Source organism: Rhineura floridana, chromosome 1 (assembly GCF_030035675.1).
Source record: "Rhineura floridana isolate rRhiFlo1 chromosome 1, rRhiFlo1.hap2, whole genome shotgun sequence".
In the NCBI taxonomy this organism is placed as follows: domain Eukaryota; kingdom Metazoa; phylum Chordata; class Lepidosauria; order Squamata; family Rhineuridae; genus Rhineura; species Rhineura floridana.
In genome coordinates, this window is record NC_084480.1 from 184,303,247 (window position 1) to 184,321,840 (window position 18,594).

The 18,594-nt window shown below is 41.9% G+C and overlaps 1 protein-coding gene across 7 annotated transcripts in view; it reads left to right on the forward strand.

Moving 5' to 3' along the window:
• Positions 1 to 10,080, forward strand: part of ELP2 (elongator acetyltransferase complex subunit 2) — a 68,959-nt gene extending 58,879 nt beyond the window's left edge. For all 7 annotated transcript variants that reach the window (XM_061588981.1, XM_061588956.1, XM_061588965.1 and 4 more), the window contains one exon: positions 9,763 to 10,080. In XM_061588981.1, the coding sequence (XP_061444965.1) occupies positions 9,763 to 9,876 (114 nt within the window). In that variant the 3' untranslated portion in view covers positions 9,877 to 10,080. The remainder of the gene's footprint in view (positions 1 to 9,762) is intronic.
• The last annotated feature ends 8,514 nt before the right edge of the window (positions 10,081 to 18,594 follow it).

Genomic DNA, 18,594 nt, shown 5'->3' on the forward strand with positions numbered 1-18,594 from the left:
AAATGGCCGCAGCTGTTTTACCAGCTGAAGCTGGTAAAAGGCACTCCTAGCCACTGTGGTCACCTGGGCCTCTAGCGACAAAGATGGATCCAGGAGCACCCCTAGAGTACAGACCTGCTCTTTCAGAGGGAGTATGACCCCATCCAGAGCAGGCAACTGACCAGTTATCTGAACTCGGGAACCACCAACCCACAGTGCCTCTGTCTCGCTAGGATTCAGACTCAGTTTATTGGCCCTCATCCAGCCCACCACCGAGTCCAGGCAGTGGTCCGGGGCTTGCACGGCCTCTCCCGATTCAGATGTTAAAGAGAAATAGAGCTGGATATCATTAGCATAATGCTGACACCTTGCCCCAAATGACTGCTTCCAAGAGCCTTTTCTCTATCTTGTGATTCTCTAGGTAGGGAAACAGCTGCAGCACTGGGGGACTGGAGAAGGCCTGCCCTGGGAGTGAGTGCCTGAGCATCTGGGTGCTTGCTTGCTTGCTCCTCTGGGTTGCTCTCTCTCAAGACAGCTGAAGTCCCTGGTAAGTGCTGCAAGGACTAGGACCCCCTGCCTGACCCTGACTCCAGAGAGAGTATGCAGTCAATCTTAAAGCCTCTTGCATCAGCTCCTGGCTGGGTCAGAGGGCATAAAAGCTCACTGGGGTCACCACTGAAGGAGCAACACCAAAAGAGATTGCCCCTTGGGGAGGCCCTTAGGGAGTCCCAAGGGTGAGGGTGCTGCTGTTGTTGTTATGTGCCTTCAAGTCGATTACGACTTATGGCGACCCTATGAATCAGCGTCCTCCAAGAGCATCAGTTGTGAACCACCCTGTTCAGATCTTGTAAGTTTAGGTCTGTGGCTTCCTTTGTGGAATCAATCCATCTCTTGTTTGGCCTTCCTCTTTTTCTACTCCCTTCTGTTTTTCCCAGCATCATTGTCTTTTCTACTGAATCATGTCTTCTCATGACGTGTCCAAAGTACGATAACCTCAGTTTCATCATTTTAGCTTCTAGTGATAGTTCTGCTTTAATTTGTTCTGACACCCAATTATTTGTCTTTTTCGCAGTCCATGGTATGCGCAAAGCTCTCCTCCAATACCACATTTCAAAGGAGTTGATTTTTCTCTTAATCCGCTTTTTTCACTGTCCAACTTTCACATCCATACATAGAAATCGGGAATACCATGGTCTGAATGATCCTCACTTTAGTCTTCAGTGATACGTCTTTGCATTTGAGGACCTTTTCTAGTTCTCTCACAGCTGCCCTCCCCAGTCCTAGCCTTCTTCTAATTTCTTGACTATTGTCTCCCTTTTGGTGAATGACTGTGCCAAGATATTGATAATCCTTGATAAGTTCAATGTCCTCATTGTCATCTTTAAAGTTCCATAAATCTTCTGTTGTCATTACTTTAGTCTTCTTGACGTTCAGCTGTAGTCCTGCTTTTGTGCCTTCCTCTTTAACTTTCATCAGCATTCATTTCAATACATTACTGGTTTCTGCTAGTAGTATGGTATCGTATCCATATCTTAAATTATTGATATGTCTGCCTCCAATTTCCTTCATCTTGGCCCAATCCCACTTTCCATATGATATGTTCTGAGTACAGATTAAACAAATAGGGTGATAAAATACACCCCTGTCCCATACCCTTTCCCATTGGGAACCACTCAGTTTCTCCATATTCTGTCCTTACAGTAGCCTCTTGTCCAGAGTATAGGTTGCGCATCAGAACAATCAGATGCTATGGCACCCCCATTTTTTTAAGGCATTCCATAGTTTTTCATGACCTACACAATCAAATGCTTTGCTGTAATCTATAAAGCACAGGGTGATTTTCTTCTGAAATTCCTTGGTCTGTTCCATTATCCAACGGATGTTTGCGATATGATCTCCGATGCCTCTTCCCTTTCGAAATCCAGGTTGGACATCTGGCATTTCTCCCTCCATAAGACCCTTTGTTGTAGAATCTTGAGCATTACTACATTTGCATGGGATATTAAGGCCATAGTTCGATTATTACTGCATTCCTTGGGTATTGGGATGTATATGGAACGCTTCCAGTCTGTGGGCCATTGTTTAGTTTTCCATATTGCTTGACAAATTTTTGTCAAAATGTGGACAGATTCAGTCTCAGTAGCGTGTTGCAATTCTCTTGGTATGCCATCTGTTCCTGGTGATTTGTTCCTTCCAAGTATTTTAAGAGCAGCTTTAACCTCGCATTCTAAAATTTCTGGTTCTTCATCATATGGTTCCTCCGTGAATGAGTCTGTCATCCTTGCATCTCTTTTATAGAGTTCTTCAGTGTATTGTTTCCATCTTCCTTTTATTTCATCTCGGTCAGTCAGTGTGTTCCCCTGTTGATTATTCAACATCCCTACTCGTGGTTTAAATTTCCCTTTCATTTCTCTAATCTTTTGGAATAGGGCTCTTGTTCTTCCCTTTTTGTTGTCCTATTTCTATACAATAACTATTGTAATAGTTCTTTGTCCCTATGTACTAGTTGCTGTTTCTTTCTCCTTTTGCTTTGCTTTCCTTCTCTCTTAACCATTTTTAGAGTTTCTTCAGTCATCCATTGAGGTCTTTCTCTCTTTTTAACAAGAGGTATTGTCTTTTTGCATTCTTCCCTGATAACGTCTCTGACTTCACTCCATAGTTCTTCTGGTTCTCTGCCAACTAAGTTTAAAGCCTCAAATCTGTTCCTTATTTGATCTTTATATTCTTCTGGGATGTTATTTAAATTGTATTTTGGCATTATGATTGCTTTATTGTTCTTCTTTAGCTTTACTCTGATTTTTGATATGACCAGTTCATGATCTGTACTGCAGTCTGCTCCTGGTCTTGTTTTTGCAGAAAGTATGGAACTTCTCCATCTTCTGCTACCAATTATATAATCAGTTTGATTCCTATATTAACCATTTGGTGATGTTCACATGTACAGTTGTCTTTTTGGTTGCTCAAAAAATGTGTTTGTGAGAAACAAATTATTGGCTTCACAGAATTCAGTAAGTCTTTCTCCTGCTTCATTTCTATCTCCTAAGCCCCATTTCTCCACAATTTCTAGTTCTTCTCTGTTCCCTACTTTTGCATTCCAGTCCCCCATGATTATCAGCACATCTTGTTTTGGTGTGTGATCAATTTCTTCCTGTACTTCTGCATAAAATCTCTCCAATTCCTCTTCTGCTTTTGCTGTTGGAGCGTAGACTTGGATGATGGTTATGTTAATAGGTTTCCCATGCTTCTCACATTCCATGTGCCTGTTGTGTGCGTCGTACAACTCCAGACTCTCCTTTCACATCTGTGCACATCAACCTCTGGGCTTCCTTTCGGCTTTGTCCCAGCTGCATCATAAGTCACAGTGCTACTCGTACTTGTCCTTTGTTCTCCTTTGTTCTACCCCCTTCACTACCCTCTTCTATTTTTAAAAAAAACCAATCTGGAGGAGATTGTTAGTGGAGAGGGTGTATGGTGCATGTGTAGTTCCTGCTCAGGCTGAGAGGCTGTGCAGTGAACTGAATGAAGGAGAAAGTTGCCTGATGCCTTCAGAGTGAGAGTCTGTAACTGGCAGAAGGCTGGCCTTCCCTGGGTGCGAGACGGAGGAGAGTAGATACGCCCTGTGTGAAAAATATTGAGTGGGTCTGACTGTTCCCAATTCTCTCAGACGCCTACTAGAATAATTGGTTCAAGTAGGTTTTGTTGGTGGGCTCGTGTTGGGTTCATATCAGGAATTTAGGAGGGGTCTTACTAAGGAGGAACAATTTCAGTGATCATGGGTAGAGGGAGGTATAGTCATGGGGAGGTGGTGAACTACCATAGAAGACAAGGGCAAGGCTATCTACGCCTTGTTCCTCACTCCCCGCTCCTCTCATGGATGGGTTCCCTGTTGTTCATCTGCTGTGCCCACTGGCGTTTGTGTGTTGTTCTTTAACGCCAGATCAGTACACACTAAGACCACACTCATCCATGATTTGATCATGGATGAAGGTGCCGATTTGGTGTGCATTACTGAGACCTGGGTGGGTGAGCTGGGAGGAGTTGATCTGATTCGGCTTTGCCCACCTGGATACTCGGTGCAACACCAGCAAAGGCTGCAGGGATGGTGGGGAGGAGTTGCTGTGGTCTACAGAACTTCCATCTCTGTCACCAGGAAACCACTCTGTCTTGGAGCTCGCTGTGAGGGCCTACACCTGGTGTTGAGTCAAGGAGACAGTAAACTAGGGTTGCTTCTGGTGTACCATCCATCCTGCTACTCAGCAGCTTCTCTGACCAAGCTGGCGGAGGCTGTCTCGAATGTGGTACTGGAGGAGCCTGGAATGATAGTCCTGGGTGATTTCAGTGTCCATGCTGAGGCTGCCTGTAGTGTTCTGGCTCGGGATTTCATGGCCTCCATGACGATCAGGGGGCTGTCTAATGTTGTCACTGACATAGGATAGAGCACATCCTCAACTTGTTTTTTGCTTCAGATGGAGGAAGGGGTAGTCTGGAGATGGGGGAACGGATGTCACCCCATTGTCATGGTCAGACCACCTCCTGGTGAAGTTTAAACTTATGGCTCCAATCATCCCCTGCAGGAGCGATGGACTGATTAAGATGAATGCCCTGGGGAAGTTCCAGTAGATAGAGCAGATGACTCTGTTGAAGCCCTTGTCATGTTGTGGAACAGCAAGGCGCATTGGGCTCTTGACACAGTTGCCCCCAAGCACCCTCTCCGGCATTGTGGAGCCTTGTTTGCACCCTGGTACACTAGTGAGCTACGGGCAATGAAACAGGTTGGACAACAGCTAGAGTGCAAGTGGTGAAAGATGTGCTGTGAGGCTGATTGGGCACGAGTGAAACATCATAACTGTACCTACTGTGCAGTGGTGAGGGCAGCTAAGAAGGCCCACTTCTCTGCCACCATCGCATCTTCAAGTAGCTGCTCAGTGGAGCTTTCTGTATTGTCAGGGGTCTGTTGACATCAACTCCAGGAAATGGAATTTTAGACCCTTCAGAGGCCCACTGTGAGTTGTTTGCAAGGCACTTTGAGGGTAAAGTTGCTCGCCTCCGTAGCAATCTTGATGCCTCATCCACATCTACTGTAATCTCCAATGAGGTGTCCAATGCAACGTCTGCTTCTACTTCCTGGGAAAGGTTTCAGTTGATGCGGCCTGATGACTTGAACAAGGTGCTTGCACAATGCAGCCAGCAATGTGTCCTCTTGACCCTTGCCCTTCTCGGCTTATTAAAGCTTGCAGAGGGGGTTTGACCAAGTGGATCCAGGGTGTGGTGAACTCATTGTTGTGGGAGGAAGTTAAAAGAGAATTACTGCTGGAAGAGGCATTGATTTGACCACTCCTGAAGAAGCCCACCCTGGACCCATTGGTTTGTGACAACTACCGCCCAGTTGCAAATACACCTTTCTTTGGAAAGATGATTGAGAGGGTTCTGGCACAGCAATTGCAAGTATTCTTGGATGAAACAGATTATCTTGATCCATTCCAGTCTGGGTTCAGGCCTGGTTATGGAACTGAATTGGCCTTGGTTGTCCAGATGGATGACCTTTTTTGGGAGGACTTGATCTCTTGGCCACTTACTTGATCTCTTGGCCACTTTTGATACCATTGACCATGGTATCCTTCTGGGCCGACTTGGTGAGATGGGTATTGGAGGCAGTGTTCCGATCCTATCTCCAAGGTCATTTTCAGAGAATAGCATTGGGCGATTGTCTTTTGGCCCCCTGGCAGTTGTGCTGTGGGGTGCCGCAGGGTACCATCTTGTCCTCCATGCTGTTTAACATCTATATGAAGCCCTTGGGAGCAGTCATCAGGAGCTTTGGGGCGAGATGTCAGCAGTACATTCACAATACCCAGCTCTATTTCTCTGTAACATCTGAATCAGGAGAGGCAGTGCAAGCCTGGACTCGGTGGTGGGCTGGTTGAGGGCCATTAAACTTCCTCTCAAACCTAACAAGATGGAGGCACTGTGAATTGGTGGTTCCTGAGTTTGGATAATTGGTCAGTTGCCTGCTTTGGATGTGGTCGTACTACCTCTGAAAGAGCACGTCCATAGTCTGGGGGTGCTCCTGGATCCATCTTTGTCACTAGAGGCCCAGGTGACCTCTGTGGCTAGGAGTGCCTTTCACCAGCTTTGGTTGGTAAGACAGCTGCGGCCGTTTCTGGACAGGGATAGCCTGACCACTGTTGTCCACGTATAGGTAACCTCCAGATTGGATTACTGTAATGCGCTCTATGCGGCGCTACCCGTAAGATTGCTCCAGAAGCTGCAGCTGGTACAAAATGCTGCAGTGAGACTATAACCAGTATGTCACTTCACTACAGAAAGAATTGCACTGGCTGCTCATTAGCTACTAGGCTAGGTTCAAGGTTCTAGTTTTGTTGTATAAAGCCCTATACAGCTTGGGACCAGGATACCTGAAAGACCATCTTATTCCTTATATACCCAGTTGATCTTACGAGGAGGTCCATTCTGCACAACATGGGAAACGGGCCTTGAGTGTAGTGGCGCCTACCCGTTGGAATTCCCTCCCTTTAAATATTAGACAGGCACCATCTCTGTTATCTTTTTGGTGCCTACAGCAGACCTTCCTATTTAGTCTGCATCTGTGTTGGAATTGCTTTTTAATATATTTTTAAAACTTTAAAAAAAATGTTTTTAAAGATGTTTTGTTTTAATATGTTTTTAATGGTGGTTGTGTTTTAATATATTTTGAAGTCTGTTTTTATGATGTGTTAAAGTGTTTTATTGCTTTTGTTTGCTGCCCTGGGCTCCTGCTGGGAGAAAGGGTGGGATATAAATCAAATAAATAAATAATAAGAATCACCCACCAAGTGCTGGCCAGGCCCAGATCTGCTCAGTTTCAACAAGGTGGTGGCCTCGTGTTCCATCAGGCCATACCCTGGGAGATGCTGTGCTATCCCTATGGTCTGAGTCACTGTGTTGCGTATACAATTCCTGGCCTATGTACTTTGGCTCATAGCTTTCCCTGCATAGTTTTGCACTCCATGTGTTCCCACCCAGCCCCTTTCCTTGTGTGTGTTGTGTTTTTTGGATTGTAAGCCTGTGAACAGGGACTGTCTTGCATTAATTGATTGTATGTAAGCCATTCTGGGAGTCTTTTTGGCTGAAGAGTGGAGTATAAATACAATAAATCAATACATAAATTTTCCTACAGCAAGGGGGAGACAGTACAGCATGGGTGGAGTTTCTTTCCATAGTGCACAGAACAATTGTCTTCCCTCCTCCCTTCCCAGGCTGTTTATTAGCACAGTTTGCTTCACAGTAGATTGCAGATGTACAGCAGCATGTGGCCTGCCTGGTGTGTTTCTCAGCCCTGGAAGAAGACAGTAATTCTTGGTATTTATATCGCACTTTCAAAACACTGCACATTACACTATCTTATTATCCTTTTAATAACCCTGTAAAATAGGTTTTTCACAATATTACAGATTTGAGGGGTAGGATGAGAGCAAGCAGCTTGTCGAAGGCCATCCAGCCATTTCATAGGAGATTTGAACCAGGGACCCAGTGTCTTAGCTGCTGTTGCTCACTAGATCCCATAGTAGATGCCTGAGCCAACCACGCCGAACTCACTTACTCTTTTTTGTAGCAGTTAGTGCATGTAATCCCCTATTGCTCCTTTTTGTAGTTCTACTCTTATTTGGAATTTGTAACCTGAATTTCCATTCAGATACAATTTGAGACTTAAATAAAAAATGGAACCAGAATTCAGTTTAGCTGTCTAGAATTGTTAGCCACAGGTGTTTATTGCTATATGCATATGGTGTCAAGCCTTCCTTGTTTCTCCAAGTCCTGGTTCACACATGCATGTATGTCATTGTCCAAGTGAAACATCAGGTGACCATTTACAGGTGTCAGTAACTTGGGTTATCATAGATATAATACCAGTCATGGAACTTCCAAATCGCTTCACATGCAGTATTTTTTAGTATTTTGCATATTCAGCTGCCAGTTTTCAAGTGCAGAGAAATAACCTAATGGACGTGCATATACAAGTTGAGCCTTAAAGACCTTTACAGGACACTTAAAAACGTATGTAGAGAGGGGTTTTAAATGCTGAAATCTGACAGGAGGTAGGATGTATAGTCATAGCCAGTTTATTTATTTACATAATGCCCTTTTCACAGACACATATGTGTTCCAAGTAGTTTACAGAAAATAAACTGTCTAAATAAAATAATGAAAAAACCCAATATTTATTTATTTATATCCTGTCCTTCCTCCCAGTAGGAGCCCAGGGCAGCAACAATAAAAATGATAATATCGCTACAACATCAACAATGTATATTGGAGAACTGATTTTAAGTTCTGTGCCTTCTGAGATATGGCTTGAAACTACTTCTGTACTGTAAAGGCCCCACGAGACAATAAATGTTTGAATCTCTCACCATGCCATTAACTTTTCCATTTAGCTAGATTGGCCCAAAGGGCTTGCTAGTGTACCAGCAGCATCTGTTCTTCCTGTGAGTGAAGTGCCTGGCTCCACGTACATACCTCACACGCAGTCCAGAGTCCCATGGGACATCTACCCCAAGCACAAATAGCTCGATAAAACCGTACATAGTTCCATTGACATAGCCTGACTTCTGATGTAACTATCTCTGATAAAGTCTTGTTAGTTTCATTGGAAAGGCTTTAAGTAACAGTTCAATGTAGCAAATTGTCAGTTGTAGCTACCTAATTCTTGCACCTAATTCTATTTACTCTGGTGCAAACTGGATGAGATTGAATTAGATCAAATATTTGTTTTTATTTTAGTAGTTTTCTCTGAGGAAGAACATATATATATGTTTCAAAATTAATTGGGAAATGTGAAAATTAGCTTGGTGATTAAAGTTGTTTCACACAACCTTATGATTTCAGTTGTTTGTGCAGCCAGACTTTGCCTCACTTTGGATGCAATGGCAAATCATAGTTTAGTGATTGGGAGTGCCCCTACAGACTCGTGTGGATTATCTCAGACCCTCCTGTTTTTTGTTAAATATAATTGGTTGTAACAACCAAATTGGTAGCCTGTAGTTAGCATTTTGTCTGAAAATCACAATTGTCTGTCTGTTTATCTAATCTAATCATCTAATCCCAGGGTGGCAAACAAAAGCACCAAAAACACTCTAAAACATCATAAAAACAGACTTTAAAACATATTAAAACAAAACATCGTTAAAACATTTTTTAAAAAAATGTGAAACCATATAAACTATGGTTTGGAGGTAAGGTGCTAACTACAGGCTGTCAATGTGGATGTCATTACAAACTATGGTTAGTGACAACTAGAAGCACAATAAAGTAAGTTGTGCAATGGGGCTGGGGGCAATGAGTATATGGGCTCATGAGGGCACACCTGATCATCAAAGCATGGTTTGGCATTATGTCTGAATAGTTCCTTTTCCTTGAGCTGTTGTATTCTCAGACACTTCTTTTTAAACTTTCAATGTGACAAGTTTCATAACTTTTTGTTAGATGTATACTTTCTTAATGGCGATGTTTGGCCTGAAATTACAGTGAAAATAGGTATATTTCTGTTTGAATTATTTATGGGATGAAGTGAAGAAATGCCACTTGCACTGGTAATAGTCCCAGCATCTTTAATATCTACAGGCAGTGACAAGTTTTGTTTTTCCAAGCTGGCAGTGCTGAAAAGGAGTGCACTAATTAGGTAAATGCTGATGTTTTGAATTGGCAAAGTCCAGCTGAGTTTGACATTTTGTGGTTGTGAGAGATGAATTGGGCTTCCTTCCCCTAATAGCTTCTGTCTTTTTGCAGCCAGAGTCACACGCTTGTTGTCAAGCAGCTGTGCTGGAGAAAACGCCTGGGCAGAGCTGGGCAAGATGCAGCAGGAAGCAGCAACTGGTTGCAGCTGGCAAGCTGTGGGGCTGACTGTTCTGTCAAGATATTCAATATTAATAGCTACAGTCTTTAAGTGATTTACTTTTGGCCACACTGGTACTACTTCTTGACATATTTGAATATAATTCACTTTCTAAACTTTATTTTTTTTTAAATGCACTTCTTATTCTGGAAACTATATTAACTGACACATGTCTAAGTTGAGCTTATTTATTAAAGCAGTTTATGTAATAACATGTGAGTTTATTATTGGCCTTTCCTCATGGAAGGTCCTTTCCTATAAGCTGAATGCATTGCATTCCTTGGCTAGCATTTTCCTGGGGATGCCCCATCTCTCTAAAACAGAAGTGGATGGGGTAGAAGGGACCGGATCCCAGGGCTGTGGAGTCGGAGTCGTGGAGTTGGAGTCGGATTCGGAAGCAATTTTGGGTGGAGTCGGAGTCGGAGTTGGAGTCGGTAGAAATGTACCCACTCTGACTCCGGCTTCAAAATAAATTTTGATTGACAAATTTTTAAAAATATAAATTCACAATGTCAAAGAAGCTTCCCATGAAGTCAGCTGTAGTTGAGCATTTCACCATAACTCAAGATGGAAAACATTTTGTGTGTCAGTGGACCCAGATGAAGACAAATGCTGTGATGCCAAGATCAGCGCATATTCAGGCAGTGCTAAAAATGCTCCTATGAGAGCTTCCAATTTAAAAAGACATTTACAGCCCTTTCCAGGGCTGTGGAGTTGGAAGCAATTTTGGGTGGAGTCGGAGTCGGACAGTAGAAAAATAGAGGAGTCGGAGTCGAAGGTTTGGTGTACCGACTCTACAGCCCTGCCAACTCCTTTCCCCTTTTCAAAGAATACAATGCACATTTCTGATAAATTGAATATTTTCCCCTGTATGTGCAACAGAATTTTCATATGTAGTGTTAACATGCCTGAGCAAAGCGCTTGGGTTTAGTTTTACCTCTGAATCGACCTGAGTCTTAACCAATGTATTTTTTATTGTGAGAACAACTTAATCTGTGCGAGAATGTGCATGAACTGGCCTACTGTACAACTGTACACTAGTACTGTACTACTACTGTAATACTGTGCATAAACTGCTGTGCCCATTTTTGCCTCTGACCTCACCCACCACTGGCGTGTGGCATTTAAATTTTGCCCAGAATGAAATGCAGCCCTGAGGTAGAAAAATGTTCCCCGCCTGATTTAGAGGACCTTTTGAAGTTCTTTGTAACTCTCCTTCTCAGTTAACAGAGATGCAGGTGATCTGTGGCTTGAGATCAGATTTCTTGTGCCGTGGAACTTACATGATGTAGCCATTTGATTCCGATTGTGTTAGAGAAAAAAATGTTTCTCTGAGACTTCTTGTACTATAGTTTAGTGTAGCATTCACTTTCCTACAACATTAACCTGGTTTTCATGATAACTTTTTCAACCGCTGAAAGTCCTGCTGTTAGTGGTGCACAAACGTGAGGCAAATGAATGCCTGAATAGAGCTATTGTAACCTGCAGAGCTCCTTCATTTTCAACTCTTCATAAATCGAACCCAGGTCCGGGTTTTGCCTAGATTGGAGACTTGTGAGTACTGTAAGTACAATGCCTTAATCTCAGTCATGCGAGAAAGGTGAGGTTTAAATATAATAAATTAATTAAGGCAGTGTTTTTCTTGTTGACTCTTGTCTGTATGGTGCTGAAATCGGAGAAAGAAGGGTTTTAGTAGCCTTTCCATAAATACCCTCTTTGCCTCTGTTGGAGCTCTTTTTATCTAAATTGCTACACGAAAAGCCTGTAAAAGCTCCCAGAATAATTGCAAAAACCAGAGCAATCATCTTTTTTCTCAGGAAAGTGAGCCCAGTCTGTTTAAGAACCTTTCTTACACTTGGATTAATCAGATGTCAAGAATGCAACAGTTCAGTCCTGCACATCTTTAAAGTGTCTTCAAGTAACAGAGCTCAGAAATAAACCACCATCACTTTACCTCTGCCTGAGAGCCTGAAGAATTGCTATCAATCAGATTTAAACAGCACAGGCTCGATGGATCAATAGGTCTGACTGTATTAGGTGTGATAGATTCATATGATTATAATGCAAAATAGCACAAATTTTTGTACATAGCTGTGAGGTCATCCATAAATTAGGAAAACAACTGGGAACATGTGTATGTGATTTATCAGTACGTGCTACCTCCTCAGAAGTAAGTCCCAGTGAGTTCAATGGGGTTTACTTCCAGGTTCAGTGGGTAATGGATTGCAGCCTGAAAAATGTGACGCTGTGATATTGAACAATTTATAGGGAGCTATAATCTATTTAGAACATGAAAATGTTCTAAATGTATATTTTGAAACTCAAATTTGGGAGACCTGATATGGTGCAGTACCTACAAGTATGAAATATGAAAAAAGAAGTCCCCAGATAATATCCTATAATGCACAAAGTGCCCATAAGCAAGTTACCGTCTCTGTCTTACTCCCTACACAACTGCAGTGTTGCAATAACAGTGCTGACATACCTTTCATAGGGTTGTTCGTAGGGATCACTGCTGTTGAGTTTGCAAGCTGATCTCTGATAATGCTGTTGGTGTTTAGAAGCATCAGTGGCATCTGCCTTCAGCTTGGGCAATGGTTCAAATAATTTTAAGATGGTGCATCACAGTTCCTATATGTAAAGAGCAATATATATGCCATAGCCTTCTGTTCCCTTATGGAAGTGTAGGCATATTCAGTTAAAGGGAGGGGGCAGTTCTGAGCAAGCAAAAGAGTGTATGGACGAAATTCAGTGGAGTCTGCTAGTTGCATTATCTTTGCTTGTATTGTCGTTCATGTAGGATTAGAGTGTTACTGGACGGTCATATTTCTTTCATCTTTGTTTTCCATTGAAAGTACAGGACTAGGGCTGTGCAAGGCTGGACTTGGATCAAGAAACCTGAACCTTGTACTCCCGTTTGCTTATACTGGGAAACCAAAACAGCCATTTTCTTTTCTTTTTTTTATCATTAATTTTTATTCAAATTTTCAAAGACGAAAAAACAAAACAAAACAAAAACAATTAAACAATAAAATAAAATGTCGACTTCCGATTTGTCGCAGATCAGTTATAGGTCTAGAATATATAATAATCCTATCTCTAAAATTATATTATAAAATCACTTTCCTCCAGTAATTATCTTAATTAATCATCAAATCTCATAAACATTATTTTATTCTTTCCACAAAAAGTCAAAGAGAGGTTTCAATTTCTTGAAAGATATATCTTTCAATTTTTCTCCAAATAAACATGTCGCTTAATCCATCTAATTCAAATCTGTTAGGCCCAATAATTTCAATAGCCATTCTTCCATTATCTATATTAACTCCATCTTCCATCTTCAATAATCCTGTTAAGTCCAGTAATTTCAGTAGCCATTCTTCCGTTATCAATATCCCATAATAATCTTGTTGTCATAGCCATAGTCCAAGTAAACACATCAATTAATCCATCTCGTCAAATCTGTTAAGTCCAATAATTTCCATAACCATTCTTCCATTATCAATATTAATTCCATCTTCCATCTTCAATAGTCCTGTTAAATCCAGTGGTTTCAGTATCCATTCATCCATTATCAGTATCCCATGATGATCTTGCTGTCATAGCCATAGTCATATAACAAGAGTCTGATGGGAATTTCCCCCATCACAAATACGTCTTTGCCATCAATTCTGAATATGTTGTTGAAATATTGTTGTAAAGTCACATCTCTGTTCTGGGTGCATCTCTGCTCTGTCACATATTTGTAGTTAATTCCATAATTTTTTTCCATGTCAGGCCCCATCACATCATTCCAGTCAAGAATTCTGAATATGTTACTGAAGTATTGCTGCAAAGTCATATCTCTGTTCTTCTTTTTTACAAAATGCACTGGCTCATCTCTTAAGAGTTTCTCCACTGTCACATATCTGTAGCCAACTGCATAGATTTTTTCTATGTCAAACTCCATCACATCATTCCAGTCCAGAAAATTATCCAAGACATTGATAACTTTACCACCAAAATCTTCATTAATTTCTTCAGAGACAGCGTTGAATTCCAAACAGTCAACTTTATTTCTAACATCCATAAAATCCAAATCTTTTTCAAATTTCACATTTGTTCCAATCTCCAGGGCTTGTAGCTTCCCTATCCCATCAAACTCCTCTCTCACAGAATCCACTATTTCTTTAAGCTCCTGCGTCATTTTGTTAAGTTCAATTTTCATCTCCTGTCTACCCTGTCTCAGGGTTTGTTTCGTTATCTCAATCTCACCCATTATTTTCTGAAACATAATTTCTTCCATGGTCTCATTCACTTTCCTGTTTGTCATTCTTAAAACCACAGAGACAAAAATTATTTCAGCCACAATTGGGTTAATATTTCAGGCTTGCTTGTATCAGTGTAGACAATACAGCCTGCCTTATCTCTATGTGTTCAGGAATACAAAACAAACTTAGTTCCCAACATCAAAACAATTAGTGGCGTCGTGAACAAGCAGATTCGTCAAAATGAAATAGACCAAAAAGAATTTTTTTCCCCCCTCCTCGAAATAGAAATCCCTCTTCCGTTGATATCTTTAGAATGCACCTCCAGGACAGCTTTTTGTGATAAAAACAAAGATAAGCTTTTTCGATTTCTTTCCTCCTTAATTTCGTTAGTGAAAGCGAAAAGCCAAAACTCACCTAAGAGTTCTTCACAGCTGATTCATTGACAAATCTCTTTTTTGCTGCACCAATTTAAGCCAAGTAAAAAAAGAAGATAGAAAGAAGGATGCTTATCTGCCTGTTAGACTCCATTTTCTTTAAAGAAAAGATAAACGTGTCGCTATAATCAGCTAGAGCTTGATGAAAGTCCATCCGGCATTGCAGTTTGAACTTTCTCTCATAAATAAATGAAATCCAGTCCTCCCCACAAAAACAGGCTTTGGGGTTGATCTCTACGTTTCTCCCTGCCCGGGAGAAAATCTTTATCAGTCAAAAAGAACGTTGTGACTGATTTTAGAGCTGAAAAAGCTTCTTCTGAGACGAGAGCTCGCTCAGAGGCAGCACAGGCAAAGCAACCCTTCCCGGAAGTCCAAAACAGCCATTTTCACAAAGATGCATGAAATTTGGAGACACCGTCGCCTGCCAATCACACCAAATTTCAGACAGGTAGTTCCAGGGGGGGTTGTTATAGCCACATTTAAAGCTTGCTTCTTTCAAAAATATTTTTTCAAAAAGGCTACTGCTGATGTATGCAATATTGTAGTGTGTGTTTGCTGCTTGTGCACTGATTATGTACAATTTACTGGTCTGTGCATAGTGTACTCGCAAGACTCTCTCAAGTGCTAGTAAGCAGAACCAGAAAACTATACACCTGTGAATAAAATGCAAACCTAACCTAAAAAAAAGGACCAAAATTGAGGCGGGGGGAGAATAAGGAAAGTGACACTGCCTAAGTAACTTAGAGACCAACAAAAATATTTTGTTTTCATAGAAGAATGGGACTGGGATTGACTGGGAAGGGATGGAAAACAGAAAGTTACATAACTGGTTAGGGTACTGTGAAGGAAACAAAACAGAAGCTGAACAAATGCCACCAAACTCTTACCAAGAGACAGAACTTATAAAAGACTGAAGGCAGTGTGAGCCTGCTGTGTTGTAAGACTTTACCATTCCTCCCCACAAGCATTGTGACTTGAGAGTGTTGGGTAAGAGTCCAGCCCTGGATTGGAAGCTAGAACTCTCCATAAGCACTCCTCCCCCACCATTCTCCTTATAATGGTTGTAATTAATAATTTTGAGATGGTCTGTCTGGATTTAGAGAGACTGTTTTCTAGTCCAGATCAGCACAAATCAATCCAAATTGATTTAGGTCTACCAGACCAGGGCCAGTGCTAGGTATGTCTGGGCCCTTGGGCACCAGCTTGCCCTGGGTGCCATAGGCCCCCCCACACAGGTGGTGTAGGGCTAATAAGCCCTCCCACGTGTCCCACTTACCTCTCCTGTCCCTGTGAATGAAGTATGCACTGTATGGTGCATCACCCCCATAGGGAAACCCCCACCACCATCTTGCTTGATGGCAGGCATGTACATGCAGTACACATCATTCACAGAGACGGGGAGGGTAGGTGGGGCATGCATGTGGGCTTACTGAATCCTGCACTGACTGTAGTGGGGGGGGGGTTGCCTGGGAGCTCTCCGCAATTCGTGGCAGAGTCAGGAGCACTACCCTCCCACACTTTGGGCCAGAGGCCCTGGCCGCCCTCTGGCGCCAGCCCTGTACCCAACCTGCTCTGTATTAATTTGTAGCTGCCTTGACCCAATCTGGATTCAGCACAAATTGGCCCAGTTTGGTTCGGGATTCAGACAAATTGGTTGCACAGCCCTACACAGGACTCCCCATCCATGGCTGCAAATAGTATGTACAATATAGGAAATCCATGTACAGTGATATGACTACATATCCACATCTCAGTGCTCACCAGGACCCTGATGAATTTGATGGATGTGTCTGCACTGCTTCTCTCCAACCAAGGCCACTGATAGCTTAGTTCTTTATTACTTGCATTCAGCGAGGTGCATCTGACAACTTTGCTGGCAAATACTGAAGACACACTTCTTTACCTTGGCCTTTGACACCTGAGATGTATTTTTAGGACCCACCCTATTTTGCGATTTTAAATTGTTTTTAATGTCTTACTTTAAAATTGTTGAATGATCCTCCGTGGCGCAGAGTGGTAAGCAGCGGTAACGCAGCCGAAGCTCTGCTCACGGCCGGAGTTCGATTCCAACGGAAGGAGGAAGTCGAATCTCTGGTAAAAGGGGTTGATGTCCACTCAGCCTTCCATCCATCCGTGGTCGGTAAAATGAGTACCCGGCATATGCTGGGGGGTAAAGAAAGGCCGGGGAAGGAACTGGCAATCCCACCCCATATATACGGTCTGCCTAGTAAACGTCGCAATACGTCACCCTAAGAGTTGGAAACGACTCGCACTATAAGTGCGGGGACACCTTTACCTTTTTTAAAAAATTGTTGTAATCCATCCTGGGACCTTCGGTTGAAGGGCAGGTAATAAATGATGATGATGCTAATTTAGATTACAAGTGTTATTTTCAACAAAGAACAAGGCAATATATAAACCATCTTGTGTAAAAAATAGCTTTGTTTCTCATGTATCATTGAGCTTCATAATCTTAAATGATCACCTGTACAGCTTACAGCAGGGATGAGGAACCTGTGACCTTCCAGATGATGTTGGACTCAAACTCATCAACTGCAGCCATCATAGGCAATGGTCAGGGATGATGCAGTTTATAGTCCAACAACATCTAGGTTCCCTGTTCTTGGCTTACAGCTACTATCTGAAAATGTTTATTGCAGATCTTTCTGGCTGCTGCAGCAAATAATGTTGTTTCTGTATAAATATACCTGTACCAGATATTTTAAAAAAATTGTAATCAACTAAGTCCACCCCTCTAAAGGGCCAATAATGCAGGTGGAAATCTCTTTCTGGAGCAATTATGCAGGTGATAATATAAAAGATAATGCTCAGTATTACCCACTATGTCGAAGGAGCACACAGTCAGTGTTCCAGCATAACTTTTAAATACCAACCATCAATACAGATTGATGGCATTGTTTGAATCCTTAGGCTTGAAAATGCCTATGTAAGTGAAGGGAAAGTTAGACTTGAAAAATAAATCTGATGGTCACAGAGGTTTACCATCTTGGAAATTGTGAGGATCCAATATTGGCCTAGTAATCCAGAAATATTTGGCAAGCTAACCCTTTTTATTTAAACTGGCATGTACTGATTTTCCTTTGCTGCACTGTGTTTTAATCTGTGCATTTTAATCTTAGTTATGTTTTTAACAGGCTGCTACTTTTTTATCTGTTCTTACTGATTTTTATATGTTTTTATGTTTGTTTATTTTAGATTTTATTATATGGCACCTAGGATGTTTTTAATGGAAAGGTAACAAACAAAAATAGATTCAACTGAACAACATTTATAATAGATAGCAATTTTTGAAATGGCTGGGGCAGTGGTTTCCTGATTCCCCCTCCCTTACAGACGACTTCAAAATTGCTGACAGTTTTGACAGACCACTTAATGATTTTTTTCTGTCTGCTGTAGCAGTTGCTAGAGGCGGCATTATTTTTCATTGTAGTTTTTACAGATGTGCAACAAACTACAGTTTGGGAACTTCTGGGCTAGGGGCCTCTGGGGCAGCTGAAGCCATTTTCTGTCTTATGTGCTAAAACGTATCAGCCTAGATGTTGATCTGCTAAGTAGCGAGCTGTACAATTGATATCAGTCACACACAAATAGGAACATATGTACTACTTTTGTAACCCAGCCCAGTTTAGAAATGAATACAATCTGCCATGTGATACGGTTGTATCCACTTAGAAAAACACAAAAGTCCTAAAAATCATATGTTAAAATACATAAAAGCCCCATTCGATGCTAGTTCCATCTTCCAATAGAGATGTTTTTCAGCTGTCAGTACCAGTCTGTTGAGATCAGAACCATAGTGGCACTTTGGAGAATCACTTCTACACTGCATCCACCATTGAGCTTGGAAATTATAGAGACCTCATGAACATCTAGTCCACAACATAGTCAGAAAAAGTAGTATGCAGCATCCAGGCCAGAGTGGGGAACCAGTGGCCCTCCAGCTGTTTCTAGACCCCATTTCATCCATCCAAGCCAGCATGGCCAGTGGTAAGGAATCATGGGAGTTATAATCCAGAAACAG